This window comes from Uloborus diversus, chromosome 9, assembly GCF_026930045.1.
Source record: "Uloborus diversus isolate 005 chromosome 9, Udiv.v.3.1, whole genome shotgun sequence".
In the NCBI taxonomy this organism is placed as follows: Eukaryota; Metazoa; Arthropoda; class Arachnida; order Araneae; family Uloboridae; genus Uloborus; species Uloborus diversus.
This window is the reverse complement of record NC_072739.1, coordinates 27,239,538-27,251,682: the sequence shown is the minus strand read 5'-3', so window position 1 is coordinate 27,251,682 and position 12,145 is coordinate 27,239,538. Positions and strand designations below refer to the sequence as shown.

Here is a 12,145-nt window from a genome sequence, read left to right as displayed (position 1 = left end):
TAAGAAAAACAAATGTAAAATAGAGTATCCTAGTTTACCATCAGCTATACGCCCAGTGCCTCATTCAGCTGAAATCCCAGTGCCAGTTTTCAATGAATTACCCTGTTTGGAAATACAGGAATACGAGTCTGATGAAGATCGAAGTGACCCCAACGATAAAGATTTTGAAATTGAATGTGATTCCGTTCGTAAGGGATTTGAGCAACATGAGTTGAACGATTTGGTACGAGATTTGGGATTATCCAAAAAAGCTTCAGAGCTCTTAGCATCAAGACTGCATGAGAAAAACTTGCTTGAAAAGGGAGCTAAGGTATCATATTTTCGATCAAGAGAAAGCGCGTTTCTGCAGTACTTTCGAAGTGATGATGGATTTGTGTATTGCGATAACGTACATGGTTTAATGGAAGAGTTGGGAATTTCAGCCTATAACGCAACTGAATGGCGACTGTTTATCGATAGCTCAAAGCAGAGCTTGAAGTGTGTTCTTCTTCACAATGGAAATTTATTTGGTTCAGTCCCGATAGGCCATTCAGTTCATTTGAGGGAAGAATACGAAGACATAAAGAGAGTCATTGATTTGTTGCAATATCAAATGCACCAATGGATCATTTGCGTCGACCTTAAAATGGTTTGCTTTCTTCTTGGCCAGCAACGCGGATATACTAAGTATCCCTGCTTTTTGTGTATGTGGGACAGCAGAGCTCGTGAGAAACATTGGATGCAGACGAACTGACCGCCAAGATCTGACCTGAAACCTGGTGATCCAAACATTCTACATCATCCACTTGTCGACAGAAAGAAAATTATATTTCCACCTCTGCATATAAAATTGGGTCTCATGAAGCAATTCGTAAAAGCTTTACCAATTGAAGGAGACTGTTTCAAATATCTCATTTCAGCATTTCCTAGCCTGTCATTTGAAAAGATAAAGGCCGGTGTTTTTGATGGTCCACAGATTCGGCAGCTTGTGAAAGATGAAACGTTCATAGGAACAATGTCAGAAATTCAAAAGAATGCTTGGTTGGCATTCAAAAACATTGTTAAAGACTTTCTTGGAAATACACGAGCCCAGAATTACGCCGAAATTGTCCAGCAACTCTTGGAGAGCTTCAAAATTCTTGGTTGCCACATGAGCATCAAATTGCATTTTTTACATAGCCATCTTGCTAACTTCCCGAAAAATCTTGGTGCAGTCAGTGATGAACAGGGCGAGCGATTCCACCAAGATTTGAAGGTCATGGAGACACGATATCAAGGTAGATGGGATGTACATATGATGGCTGACTATTGTTGGAGCATCAAGCGAGAATGTCCACAGATTAAACACTCCAGAAAAAGCTATAAGCGAAAATTTTTACCTTAATATGTATAAATACACAATTTTACTTGCGGTAACTATTATAGCCTTTGTATGAATAAAATTGTTGATTGTAAACAGTGCATTTGACAAGTTTTTACTTTTATTTTCCTTTATATGCACAATTTGTATGACTTTTGAAGGTATCCTGTAGGTTGAAAACATGACGTGATAGACAAAAACTGCGAATATTTTTGGATCCAGAGGCCAAAAGTTAGTTGAAATCAAGTCACAGATTTAAGACAACGAAATTGCTGTTCCCCAGTGTAATCGATGTAAATTGGGACATGAAACATTAGAGGCGTTGATTGTTGAAAAATGTAAGGCTGATAAAAATGTGTGTTATGAATCAGTCTTCACAACTGATGACTTAAAAAAGGCAAAAAAAGCGATTTCTTTATCCTTAAAAAGTTAATCTAAGTTAAAATTTGTAATCATTTATTTGAGTTCTAATGTGCAAATAAATGTTTTATGATAAATCATGTTATCTTTAATATTTCACCGCATTGCTCCTGAAGGATCTGGAAAACTCCTGAAGTTTTTTTTTCTGTGCTCCTAAAGCATCCACAGAAAGATTGGCAACCCTGTACTCATCGCTTGAGTATACTTCAAACTCATTTAGAAAAATCAACTAATGTTTCATTAAAAAGACCGTCTGTACATCGCTGGCGCTCTGAGAAGGCGGATTTAGAAAAAATGACCAAGTCGAAGCGTGCTAGACGGAGCGGCACAGTAAAATGGCCGCAGCTAGAAACCCAACTTTGCTGAATGGATAAAGTGCTGCACACAGGCTGTCACTACCCTTGTCACAAACAGAAAAATTGTTTCCTGCTATTCATGAAATTGAAATGCCGTTGCAACAATTGTATTGTATGTGACTCAAGTCCTGTGCGTGAAAATGTTTTCCGTGTGATAAACGAAATCAACAATAACAGCAGTATAAAGTTAAAAGTGCTAAAAAATATAAGATGATTGAGCTTTCATGATGCAACATCTACAGCTTTAAAAGCCTATTCTGCACTTTTAAGAGACACTGTCTCATATTGCTGAAATGTCAAAGGATAAGGTTTTTGTTCAAAAACCAAGTAAAGAAACTTTTTCAATCTTATTGGCAATATGTTTGGACATCCTTGAACCAATCAAAAAGCTGACTAATATGTTTCAACAAGAAAACATCGTTTTTTCTAAAATTCAGTCACATGTTACATCTTACATTTCTAGCTTAGAAACTTTAAAATTTTCGAAAGGTGTGTATGAAACCTCTGTTGATCAGGCTGCAGATGCTGATGACTATGTACCTCCAGTTTGTAAGCTTGATGTCCAGCACGGCACGGGATGAAGAAAACATAGATTCTATTAAAGTTGAGTTCATTACAAAAGTAATTGAAAATCTGAATGAAAGATTTCCTGTGGATTCACTGGAAATCTTGAGTGCCTTAGCTGAAATTTTTCAACCCAAGAACTATCCAGCAATCCAAAAGGGATTTGAATGAGTATGGCACTCAAAGTTTATACTGTCTTATAGATTACTTTCACAATAGAAATGATGCTAAATTTGTTGATAAAAATGAATTAATGACTACATTTTTACAGTTTAAGTTCTTGGCAACAAACTTCAAAGAGCTTGATTTGCAAGATTTTGCTACCCCTGTTATTAGAGAATACAACGATGAATTTGCTGACTTTGCAAAACTTGCTTTAGTTGTTCCAGTAAGCTCAGCAGCAGCTAAGCGAGGTTTTTCATGTATGAAAAGGGTGAAAACGAGCCTCAGAAACCAGTTGACGGAAAATAAACTAAAGAATTTGATGATGCTATCATTGGAGTTCCCAAATTTTAAAGAAAGCGGGGAAATTCTTGGGATGGTGAAAAGAAATTTTGTGGGGAAAAAATAGAATTTGTATATAGAATTCATTTATTTTAACAAAGAAAACAATTTTTTAAGATAAATTGTCTTTTCTTTCCAAATATGTATGTGTTTTATTACCTAATACTTTCAATTTTTCAGTAATAGCAACGGCTGCTTGACTCTTTTTACTTATTGGCCATTATTTGGCTGATAACCTGCCCCCTAGCAACTTTTTGCCAGTGAAAATTTAAATTAGTAGACATTTTTTTACGATCATTATTCCTTTTTATCAAACGTGTATTGATGACAAATATTGATCGAAAACAATAAAGATAAAAGTCCTTTATTAGTATATTTTATTTAGTCACGAAGTTCTCTTATCTTTCTTTTGAAAGTGCACAAGCAATGAGTTTACAGCCTTATGTATTTTGTAGTAGTGTTATTTTACTGAAAAATTTTGGGACTCAAATTTTTCATCAAAGGACCCACTTTTTCCCCATTAATGGGTCCCTAGGACCCAGGTGACTAGTAGTTCAGCGCAAACACTGACTGGGAAATACACCCATTTTGAATATATGAATTATTTTGTGAGATGTTCAGTGGCATGTTTAATGATTTTGACAAATAACAATCATCAATTTGAATTATCACACATCGGATGAAAAAAACTGTTGGGCCGACCGAAGTTGTTAAAGTGCCACATATATACAAAAAAAAAAAAAAAAATTGGTAAAATGAGGTCTAAATTTAGGCTAAGTTTAGCACGGTTAAATGCAAGGGAATGAAGTTTGAACAGTTTTTGGTTTTCAAGCAAAGGGAGGTCACTGGAGATCATTGTAACCTTCCCAAAATTTCCTATTTGGCATATTTGGTTTGATGATTTGAGAGACAGTATTGCAAGTTTTTTCTCCTTTTTAAATTCCTAATGTTTCTTCCCATTAGATGCAGACACTTGTTCATGCTCAAATTTAATTATTCTTCAATAGTCACACAGGTAAATAGAGAATTTTTCTTTCCTAAAAATGTATGCTCTTAGTGCCCCTGACTTTTAAGTTGATTGGAAATTGGTTTTTTGCTTATTTACTAACATTAGTTAAAAAGTGAATTCAGAAGGGATTATTTGAAACTTGAAAATATCACTATCACTAGTCTTCACCAGTACATGATGATGAACTTGTACATTTACAAACACAGCCATTGAGTAAATGGTAAAACTATTTCTTAATTTTTAGAGCAGCAAAACCAAAATTATCACTTTACAGAAACTGTCACTTACTTGCAATTATAGATGTTGTATTGTGAATAACACCTTTTGGATCTGTGAATTCTCCATAAAGAATACGACCTTCAACATATACCCGAGCACTGAAAAGGAAACAAAAATGAAGAAAACAGAAAAATTTTACCAATTATTCAACTAAAATAAATGTTTACACAAAAAGAAAAGACCATATGACGTTACAAATCATCCTTTTTTTAAATTTATGTCGAAATGTTTGTACAGTATATATTCATGCATTGAAGTTTCTTATCACTAGAAAATGTTAAATGTAAGTTAGAAGTCTGATTTAACAGACAAATCTACGACAACGTTTCTCACAAAAAGTGAAAGAACAATTAAATTGCAAAAATGAAGGCAATACTTTTTCCTTTTCTTCTTGCTAGAGCTTTTCATAACATTTTTAGTAAAAAATAGGAGATTCTAAGAAAAAGAAGCAATTCCATGAAAAAATTGTGGTTAAAATCAGATAAAAATGTCGTAAGGTCAGATTGATGGAATTTGTTTGCGGAATTAGTAATTAATAAAGCAAATGACATCCAAAGAGACAGTCGTGAACGAAAACAAAATGCTAATATGTTACGTGCAACATTTAACTTCATCAAGAGTGTTAAAAACGGGGGAAGGGGGGGGGGGGGTTTTACTCACCAGCTTTTTAGCACTTTTTGTTATAAGAAGAATGGTAAAGAGGTAGAAAATATTTAACTGGAGGGGGGTTCAACTCTTAGAAATAACCTTCAATCCCCGCAATCAGGACCCAACTAACCTCTGAAGCTAGGGGAAACTAAGTCTCATATTGGGGCCTCCACCTTTTGTTCTTCAGTACATATTTTCTAAAAATTCTACGCACATTGAAACAAAACTCACTAAAATGCTATACCTATTATTTGCAAAAATGGCCAAACAGACTTCCAGTTAAAATTTATTACCTCCCTTCCCCCAGACATATTGAACTTTTGTACATAGCATACTTTTGTACTCCTATTCGCAGCCGATAAGGGTGCTTAGTTGTTTTAGGTTTATCACTTCATAAAATTTATTAAGTGTGATAAAAGTATATTGGTTTATTAAGTGTGAAAAAAGTTGGGACGAACTCCACCATTGAGAATAGCTTGCTACCATTTTTTATGAACTGTGTTCTCACTTTTTAAAATTCAGCCAAAATTTTTATTTAGCCAGTCCTAATGTTTGAATACTTTTAACAATACATTCAAAAGCAGAAACTGAAATTTTAAAGTCATTTTTGGAACCCCTGTTAATTCTGAGGGGAAGCTCAAGCTTCCTGAGCCTTTTGGGTAATCTGGCCCTGCCCACAATAGTAAATAGTTACTACTTTATTTGTGCATTACAAATCTCAAAAGTTCCAATTTTAGATTTTATTTTTTGATGATGTATATTAAGATGAGATCTGTACATTTTTAGTCTAATCTGTTCTGAGTAACAGATAAGGGAAAATGAAGTTTTCTGTTGATGAACTGAAGTATTCTGTTGATGAAATGAAGTATTATGATAAATACTTTGTGCTGAAGTGTAAAAGAAAGTGTTGTTTAATTAGGTTTCAAAAAAAGTATTGTAAGAGCAATTTTTGACCCACATCAAATGATTGCACAAATGCAAGGTGTAAATTAATATTCTATCTAGAAAATAAATTGGGGGGGGGGGGGAGAACAACTACAAGCTCACTAATAATTCACTTTGGAAAAGAAAACATCCAGACGAATGTCATCAAAATAGTTTTTAAAAAATCCTGTGATACAAGTTTGGAAGTTTAGAGGAATAATAATCAGTACTTGTCAAAAAGAAAAAAAAAATTAGATTCCATTTTTGAAACGCACATGACAACGCATCAAATGAATTTCATAATACTGAAATTATAGCATGTAATAACCAGTCATTCAGCTTGGTTGAAGGCGGCAGCTTTAATTTACTGAAAAAAAACTCTGCCACAATATAGGATTCCCAGCAGAGAATATTTTACAAAAAATATAATTCTATCTCTTTGTAAAATAAAAGCTACAACTTTATCATCAGCGACATAATTTGTATCAGCAACTTCAGATATTTGAACTAGCTCAGTAAGGAACTAAAATGTCTTTTGGCTAGTGATTCAAAATTTAAAACTTTGTTTATGTGTTTATTTCGGCTAAGCTTTTGAAAATTCTAGAAGTTTTATGTCTTTAACACTTGCTACCAGAGCCTGATTACCGAAAGGGGCACTCTGGCACAGGACCCTTAGATTTCAGGGGGCGGCCCAAAATCTGCTTTATTTATCATGCTAATTAAAAATTGGGAACAGAAAGTAACTATAGATGGCCCTGTAAACAGAGAAGAAAACGCTGATGCGAAATATTACTTTTCTCATTATTTTTAAAGATATTCTTTTTTTCTTTTTTTTCATATTTTATGCAAGGTTTGTTAGGACTTAATTATTCGAAATGCATTAAGAATTCATAAACTGAAGAGTTATCTATTTTATTTGCACGATATTCGTTTCTTGTACTGGTATGTGCTTACACTTTCATTACTTTACTCTTTTACTGATAAAAATTGGAGATAAGTTGTAATGGTTATTTAACTCTGGGTCAGTTTCCCCGAGTGGTTTACGTTGCAAAATATTTTTGTGTCCCACATTGTCACACTAAAATGAGTAGAATAATCTTGAATAGGATGTGACGAGACAAGTTTTTTTAAGATAACTGTGAAACAATAGTTTCTGCAAATACAAGAGCTTGAGAGCTTTTCATTTTCACTCAGTAAGCTAAAAAACACGCACAAGATTTTTTTTCCCTTGGCTTAACAGTTTTAACGCACGGAACAATGAACCAGATGGCATATTGATTACTTTCAGTTCCCAATTGGAACTTGCTACCAAAAAGTGGGTTTTTATGGACGAAAAATGTATTTCATTTAACTTTCAGTCAAATTTTGATTTTTTTTCATTCCATTTTTTTAGTTTCCTTTAATTTTTTTTCAATTTTATGTGCTACACAAGAGGTTACAAGCATAACCAAAAACCCACCTCTCACTATCAATCAATCAAATTTTGATTTTTAAAATAAATCGGGAATCGAACATATGAATGCTTTTCGGTTTGCTTTTGAATTATTTTTCTTGTTGATAAATTACTATGTCACATCAACAGACAAAATAAAAATCTGGCTGTTTGAAAAGAAAGTTGCTAAAAGCTAAAAATGAGCAAAGTAAAAAAATGGCTCAATTTATGATAGATTTTACCCAAAAAGCTGAAAAGGCGGAAAGGGATGTGAGAAGTTGGTTTCAGAAAATTCTGATGAACCAGTTCTAAAGCCGCCAATTTAAGTGACTCTCAGCAAAAAAAGACAAGAGTTTGCAAACTTCACATCAATCATTTATGCTTCCCAAAGTCTGCATTATTTGAAGAAACAATAAATTTTAAAAAATAAATAAATAAAAGCATTCTGGGAAAAGAAACAAAAAAAAGTTAAAACGAAGCATTCTGGGAATAGAAAATTTGAAGCTTTAAGTCGCTGTGAGATTCAAAATAACAGCTGCTTGCAAGCTGCTATAGAAAAGAATGATGAAACAAAGACCTTGTTGCAATAGGAAAGTACTACCACAGGCTGTACTTTTAAAATTACAAAGTTTTTGTCTGTGAAAAAAGTCCTTGCACATAATTTTGGTTTTCATTACAAAAAATTATTCAGGTTCTTTTGCGCCAATGTCATTGAAGCAAAATTAAAAAGCATAAAATTTACAAAATGAATAAATTAAATAATTTATTTGTTCAAACTGTATTGCAACATGAAAATGAGAACATTAGAGGTTATCTTAATAATAATTTCAAAAGAAGAACTCAGAAAAGTTATCCTGAACTGTATTTTGTAAAGAGATCCTTAAAGAATTTATGCAAACCCATCATCGTCCTCATTCAGTGTATTTGAACAGTTTTTTAGCTCCACTAATTGTGATAGCTGAACTGATAATTCATTAAATTATAACTCTTCATGTATACCATCATCTACTGAAATGTTAAGAAATTTATATTCTTTCGCACCAGCCCTAAAAATATTGTGAATGAAACTGCTTCAACAGTTTCGGCATTGCTCCCAAATGGATGTGATTTGACTGTTAAAACTGCAGCAGATAGGGTTCAAATTGAACTTTTTAGCATGAATGATTGGCGTGTCTGACGAAGAAACCATAGAAAGTCAATCAAAGTCCCATATGACGTCAAACTAAAAATAATTTCTTTTGCTCAAGATATAAAATATTTAGCTTCAAATGGCAGGAAGCAAACACCAAGCATTTAGCTTTAGATATGACTATACATCATGTTTCTAGGTCCTCAAATTTAATAGGACTACTTTATGGATTAGGGCACTATGTTTCCCACACCACAGTATTCAAGCACAGTATTTTTACGACATTAGCTTAGGATAATAATGACTTTGGGTAAGAGACTTGAACAGGATCTGGTACTACCCACAACACAAATAGCGTAATTTTTCAATGGGACATTTGTGATATAGTAATCACATATATTTCCATTAATTCGTGTTTTTTTCCCTATGTTCGCATTTTTAGATTTTCGGTAATTTAATGGCGTTATTTCCGAGTTTTTGGCGGCAAAGTTTTGCTTCCTTCTTCCCGCAATGTGTTGTTCTCCCGCCTTTTCGCTCATTGGCTGTAGGCGTGGTCACTGTTCCGTGATGTCATTTTCCTGCGTTCCCATTTGCTGCACTAAGTGGCGCCGCGCATGAATATCTTGTTTTCACGCAGCCGAGTGGGGTTCGTTTGGAATGATCACGAATTTTTGAGGAGAGTCAGTTGCTAGTTTTGATAGGAATGATACGTGTGTTTCGGGAGCCGCAATGGGTGGACGAGAATGTAACGATCTGAAGATTATGGAAGGGATTATCAATCCCTCTCCATCTGCCTTTTACAAGCTAATTTCGGGAAGATAAATATTCCCATGAAGTGAGGCCGTGTCTGACCGAAATTACGTGAAATTAGTCCAATAAGTCATGTTTTTTTAACTCAGAGAGTACAAAAAAAGAAATGGCGATGTTCGCCTGATTTTCAATATTCTGCTCAGACCGGCACCTCCGCTGAAGTGAATGATGATGTTATCCTTTTACATTGTCAACTTGGCCTAATCCCCGCTCCCTGAGATCGTGTTACATTTTCTATTTTGAAACATCACTATCCGCTGGAAATTCCGACTTGATGATGGGTGACCATGTGTTCCGGCACCATCTTCGCCATTTTTTGACGATCGAGCAGTAGCCACATCGAAGAAAGGCGAGAGCCACTTCTAGCACCTATTTTTCTTGTCACCTGTTCCATGGGTGTCAATGCCTGCCTCCACCCCGTTGCAGCTGGGAAAATTTTTCTGGCCTGCTTTTTTTAGGGATCCCCCAATGCAACAACGAACTTACGCCAATGACTCAATTTGTCATTCTGCAGTGTTTGATTAAATGTTCATCTTCAATAGACTGGACCTTTCTTTTTCCTTAAATTTTTCCCTTCATGAATCAAATTTACCACAAGCTAACTGCCTTTTTTTTTCATATGTATCCAAAATACGTTCGCGGGAGCTCCCCTAACCCATGTGTGTAAAAGGTCGTGAATAAAGAAAATCATGTGACTGCCAAATCTATGTGAAGTGTTTTTTTGTGCTTTGACAACATTGGGGTAAGTCTTTTTTTTTTTGTTAAATTTTTCCTCGCTGGCACCATATAAAACATTGAGACCTCCTGGAGTTGTTGCGGTAACACTAAAAGGAGATCGGCCAATAATTAAATTCTTCATCTTTTGATTGTGTCCATTTGTGATGTTGGTGGTTTCTATTTTTCCCACAATTGAAAAGTACTCTTTTCCACCACAACATTATTTCAACAAGTGGGAAACCATGGATGGTACAGTGTCTCCAATTCTAAAAAAATTGAGAACGTACTCTGAATATGCCCTTATCTGATATTCATCATTCCAGAGGGGAAAAAACCTAAAACTTTTTCTTATGATAAAGTACTTTCAATTAGTGATAAGAAAATTTTACATCCTCAAAAAGATGCCACACTTATTAATAATATTTTTTGAAGCAAAAATAAGTAAAAAAAATCTTCATTCTGGTTGGACTGGTTTCAACACCTAAATGACAGAACCAACAAATGAGATTTTATGTAAAACCAAAGTTGATTACTTTTCAATATTTGATGTCAATCCTACAGAAATATCAAGTCAATACCATATTGAATTGAAGCATAGAAATAGCTAACAAACTCTAACTTGAAAATATAGTTCTCATACTAGATCAAGCTATTTTTGCAAAAGCCCAACACATCAGGTGGCAAGACAATGAGTTTAATCATAGTCTCACAATTTGAGTTTGGAAGTTTCATACACGTACGGTATTTATAGCTGTAATTGGAAAAAGATTTTGTGACGGTGGAATGCCAGGTATTTTAATTGAATCGAGTATTATTGTTCAGAGCTGTATCGGTCCTGTGTTAAACGGCCTTCATTGCAAAAGAAGTGTTCACATTCATAAACTTTTTTGTAAAGCATTACAAAGAATTTGTTTCAAATTCAAAGTGTTTCTGTCAGAACCAAAATTTGAATGTAATAAAGTAAAAAGCATTGTTGAACAATTTTGTGAAGAATTTCCTCCCAATTCCCTGGAGGATTTAATACACAGCAGAGAAATCGAAATCATGTGTAGAATGTATAAAGAATACATTCCTTCCAAATGTGCTCAGAACCTCACCTATAAATTCTCTAGCTCTTACATTGAAATGGTTGAACTATTGCTCTTGTTCATAAGAACCACTAGACAAGGTGATTGGGAACTGCATTTATCAGCAGTATGATCAATGCTTCTTTATTTATCAGCATATGATTGAATAAATTATTCGAGATACTTAACTGTTTACTGGTGTGAAATGCAAAATTTAAAAAGCTCAAATCCTGCAGTATATGACGAGTTCATAAAAGGCAAATTTTGTTCAGCAGCAAGATAGACGCTTCTTTTCAAAGACACCTTGTGATCATTGAACAAACCTGTAATAAAGATTTGAAAACTAAACTTGGATTAACTGGAATATTTGTAAAGAAAGATGCGGTTCATTGGTGAGTTTTGTCTCATCATTCAAGAGCAGCCATCTTGCATCATTGTAATGCAATGGGTGGCAAACAAAATAGTAGCTGCTTAAAAAAAGAGCTGGATTCAGCTAAAATGAAATAAGATGAAATGTATATCATTGCAATCTGTAATACCATACACTCTATACACAATCCTTTTAAAGATAATATTAGTAGTAATTCATTATTAAATGTTGTTACTGGTGCTCCTGAAGAGATAACCCTCAATTCGAAGCATGCAGCAGAATTTGGAAACAAAGCATTGAATTCTTTTTTAAGAGAAATATATGAACAAGAGAATCTTGATTTTTTTCACACTCAACAAGTGCTTGAAGTTAAAAACCTTTTCTGATGTAGGAAAAATGAGAACTATGAAACGAAGAGCTGAAATTATAGCATCAAAAAGTGACAAAAACTCATTTAGAATAATGCTATTCAAAGTGCAAAACTAGAATTTGCAAGAATTTAAGCAGTACAGTTTAAGTCCTTTAGCTCTTGCCCTTGCAAATTATGATGATAGCACACACACAAATGCAAAACAAA

At 34.2% G+C, this 12,145-nt stretch overlaps 1 protein-coding gene across 1 annotated transcript in view; it reads right to left on the bottom strand.

The window, feature by feature from the left end:
• Positions 1-12,145, bottom strand: part of LOC129229320 (single-stranded DNA-binding protein, mitochondrial-like) — a 71,970-nt gene that overhangs the window by 28,159 nt on the left and 31,666 nt on the right. The window contains exon 5 of the mRNA XM_054863606.1: positions 4,481-4,569. Within this exon, the coding sequence (XP_054719581.1) occupies positions 4,481-4,569 (89 nt within the window). The remainder of the gene's footprint in view (positions 1-4,480; positions 4,570-12,145) is intronic.